Source organism: Gadus morhua, chromosome 18 (genome assembly GCF_902167405.1).
Source record: "Gadus morhua chromosome 18, gadMor3.0, whole genome shotgun sequence".
NCBI classification, from domain to species: domain Eukaryota; kingdom Metazoa; phylum Chordata; class Actinopteri; order Gadiformes; family Gadidae; genus Gadus; species Gadus morhua.
This window is the reverse complement of record NC_044065.1, coordinates 8,247,338-8,251,396: the sequence shown is the minus strand read 5'-3', so window position 1 is coordinate 8,251,396 and position 4,059 is coordinate 8,247,338. Positions and strand designations below refer to the sequence as shown.

Genomic DNA, 4,059 nt, shown 5'->3' with positions numbered 1-4,059 from the left:
TATGCACACATTTGCACATGCCCAGATTGGCATGAACAGATGGCACCGCGTATCTGTCACCAACTCTCCCCGGGACGTCCCTATACCCGGTGAGGTGCGTCATGGTATGCATGGTACCAAAACAACAATCACCTCAAACAAAATTCCACAATTAAACAACACGTGCTGCAACACTCAAAAATCCGAAATTAGTTTGGCTGAGCGTGTGCGTCAAAGCGTACCTGTACCAGTCCAAGCCCCGTGCGTAATGCCTGTCGAAGAAGTGGGGCTCCGACCCCAGGGCGCGGATGTCAGGGTGCAGGCGGAGGAACTCCAGCAGCGCCCTGGTGCCTCCCTTCTTCACCCCAATGATCATCGCCTGGGGCAGCCGGCGCGTGGCGGTCCAGTCCTTGGTCAAGTTGGTCTCCGGGGGTCCGGCGGAACCAGCGGCACTCGGTTCGGCCAGACCGACGATCGTATCAGTCTTGATCTCCGCGGCGAGGTTCCGGGTGTACACCGTTCCGTTCCGCACCTGGAGCCAGCCGGACCCGAGGTGGTCGTCGGACGCGGGGGACCTGACTGCGGGACTCTCGGTCAACTCCGACTCGCAGCAGCCGGTCAGCAGGTAGATGAGGGAGAAGCAGAGGATGCCCATGGATGACATGATCAGGAGCCGGTGCAGGACCCTACGCAGGTCCGCGCTCGGGTGCTGTTGATGAAGTGGGTGATGGTGGTGGTGGTGGTGGTGGTGGTGATGATGAAAAGCGGCCATCCCTCAGATCTCCATGGAAAAGAGGCCATGCCATCATCTCACTTCACATAACTTGTCTGGTCGCCGTGAAGACTCGACGGCAGTTATTCCTCCAAACACAACCCGTTAAGAACTTTTACCGTGAGCAGATTTCCGTGCGCGAGTTTATCCAAATGTTGCCTCCCGTGGCGTGTCCAAATTCCCGGAGCCATCAAAAGGATGAGTTTCACCGGACATCCAGCCAGGACAAACACACACCCCCTAACACCCGCGACGCGTGGACCAGAGGATAGATCTACAGCTTTAATATCCGAGCTGTCTCTCGCCACGGGATTATTTTGAAAACTACTCAGGGCTCTCGTGGGGGTTCTCTCTCTCTCTCTCTCTCTCTCTCTCTCTCTCTCTCTCTCTCTCTCTCTCTCTCTCTCTCTCTCTCTCTCTCTCTCTCTCTCTCTCTCTCTCTCTCTCTCTCTCTCTCTCTCTCTCTCTCTCTCTCTCTCTCTCTCTCTCTCTCTCTCTCTCTCTCTCTCTCTCTCTCTCTCTCTCTCTCTCTCCCTCCCTCCCTCCCTCTCTCCCTCTGCGTCTCTCTCGCTCTGTCTATCTCACAGACAGACAGACAAACGCGCACACACACACATACACACACGCACTATCTCTATCTCTCTTTCTCTCTATCTATCTATCTTTCTATCCGTCTATCTATATATATATATATATATATATATATATATATATATATATATATATATATATATATATATATATATATATATATATATACTACAGATGGGAACCATCACAATTTAACAATTTATACAGGTTCCGGGTGTACAAATGGTTAAATATATATATAAATGGTTAAATTGTGATGGATCCAGTCTGTAGTAATAGTGCACGTGAAGAGACGGCAGATGGTGCACCGTGCCCCATCACAGAGATTATTATATCACACGCGTTTCATTTAATGTCTCTGATTAATTCGGCTGATGTTCTACTCTGCTGTTGTCTTAATGGTTTTCACTTCATCTTACCCCTGATAAACACAGCAATAGAACCCAAATCGATGTATCCATCTACTTTTCTAACAGCAGAACGAGGCCAACGAGGTACTTAGGAGGAAGTTGTGCAGGTTTTGTGTTTATCACACCCGGTCCCGTCTCCTTAACCCTTAGACTCTGATCACTTAATTGGTTTAGTGGCCAGACGGTATTAGTCTACGTTCTGCAGCTGCCAACTCCTCTCTACGCATCGTCTCTCCTGAAGGACCACCGCTTCGTCCTGGACCCCCGTGTGTAGTGGTTCTGTGTGGGGTCGAGGTGTGTAGTTGTACTGGGTGGGGTCGAGGCGTTTAGTTGTTAAGGGCGGGGTCAGGGTGAGTAGTGGTTCTGGGTGGGGTCGGGGACTGGCTGGTATTGGCTGTAGATGTCCTGGGTTTGGGTCGGGGGTTGGTGTTGGTGTAGTTGTTCTGGGTGGGGTGAGGGCGTGGTTGGTGTTGGTGTAGTTGTTCTGGGTTGGGTCCAGGTCTGGCTGGTGTTGGGTGTAGTTGTTCTGGATGGGGTCAGGGGTGGTGTTGTGCATGTGGTCAATGCTGAAGCAATAGACTTCCAGGTTAGAGAAGGAGATGTTTGCTTTTTTATTGTTGTACAAGGAGGTGAAATGGCTCATCAGAGACTCATTACTTTGTCCCTCTCTCTCTCACACACAGACAGTCTCTCTCTCTCTCTCTCTCTCTCTCTCTCTCTCTCTCTCTCTCTCTCTCTCTCTCCCTCTCTCTCTCTCTCTCTCCCTCTCTCTCTCTCTCTCTCTCTCTCTCTCTCTCTCTCTCTCTCTCTCTCTCTCTCTCTCTCTCTAGCTCTCTCACAAACACACACACACACACCCACTGACACACACACCCACTGACGCGCACACACTTTCCATTTGGCCTACCAGTGTCATTATACCACAGCAGATGTGACCCATGCAGGTCGTAAAATTGCAGGGTTGAAGAATGCAAAAAAGATTATGAAGAAAAAAAACACAGCACATCAATATCAGCTCTTTATTCTCAGTTTAGTAAGATAACGGTCTAGACAGTTAAGGCATTGACACACTTGCATAAACAGGGCAATTGTTTAAAAAACAATTAGAATCAGTTGAACAAAAGAGTTCCACCCTCCCATTCTGCTTTTGTCTCACTCAGCCCTATTTCCCACATATTTACAAACTCTTTACAAAATCCTTCCAAAATCTCTGTGCTCACGTTTTGAAAAATCGTTGCAAAACTTGTCAACACACATTCTTGGTGTATTCATATTTACACGTACATACTTTTACATCCTCGTAATATGCATTAAAGCTGCATTATGCAGTTTTAAATAGCATTAGCCTGGGACAGTCGTGAGATCAATTTGAAATCAGAGCAGGTTATAATGTCCAGTTGAGAATGTGACGTGAAACGGGCAGCGTGTCTTACAGGTTTCTATCTCACATGAGGTTTTTAAAGCCGCGGCCGTTCCTTTGGTCCAATAAATCCTCAGTGACAAATGTCCCGGACTAACCACCATCTATCACAAAGGCAAAAACAGCTGAGATACGCTCAACCAACCCTGTGATACGCAAATCATTATCCGGCCAATACTCCAATACCGCCACATCACCCAGCTAGCACTAAGCTAGTGCTACGCTAACACTCTCACCGTTATTTTAAAGATGATTCAAAGCTTTAAAGCACACTGGTTCCTGTGTGCGTATGTTCTCCGGTTCCTGTGTGTGTATATGTTCTCCGGTTCCTGTGTGTGTATATGTTCTCCGGTTCCTGTGTGTATGTTCTCCGGTTCCTGTGTGTGTATATGTTCTCTGGTTCCTGTGTGTGTATATGTTCTCCGGTTCCTGTGTGTATGTTCTCCGGTTCCTGTGTGTATGTTCTCTGGTTCCTGTGTGTGTATATGTTCTCTGGTTCCTGTGTGTGTACATGTACCGGCTGACCCCTCCTCCGCGTTCAGGGTGCAGGGTCACGGGGTCAGACGGTGTTTCCTTTGTCCGGCGCGGCTCGCTCCTCCGATTGTTCCTTGATGAAGTGGTCGACCACAAAGCCTGTGACCCTGGGGTCAGGGCCGAAGCACGTACACACACACTCACACACACACACACACACACACACACAGAGTCAAACACACAAACACACACACACACACAGAGTAAAACACACACACAAACAGACGGACGCACGAGTCAAAGACACAGTGATTTATTATCCTAAGCCTGTGGATAATACACTTGTGTTTAGCTGTATTTTTTGAGTGTGTATGCATTTTTTATATACTGTAGTGCATCTGTGTGTGTGTGTG

General features: G+C 48.4%; 1 protein-coding gene across 1 annotated transcript in view; it reads right to left on the bottom strand.

Annotated features, from left to right (window-relative positions):
• Positions 1 to 1,112, bottom strand: part of hs3st3l (heparan sulfate (glucosamine) 3-O-sulfotransferase 3-like) — a 13,651-nt gene extending 12,539 nt beyond the window's left edge. The window contains exon 1 of the mRNA XM_030341084.1: positions 222 to 1,112. Within this exon, the coding sequence (XP_030196944.1) occupies positions 222 to 751 (530 nt within the window). The 5' untranslated portion in view covers positions 752 to 1,112. The remainder of the gene's footprint in view (positions 1 to 221) is intronic.
• Positions 1,113 to 4,059: the final 2,947 nt, after the last annotated feature.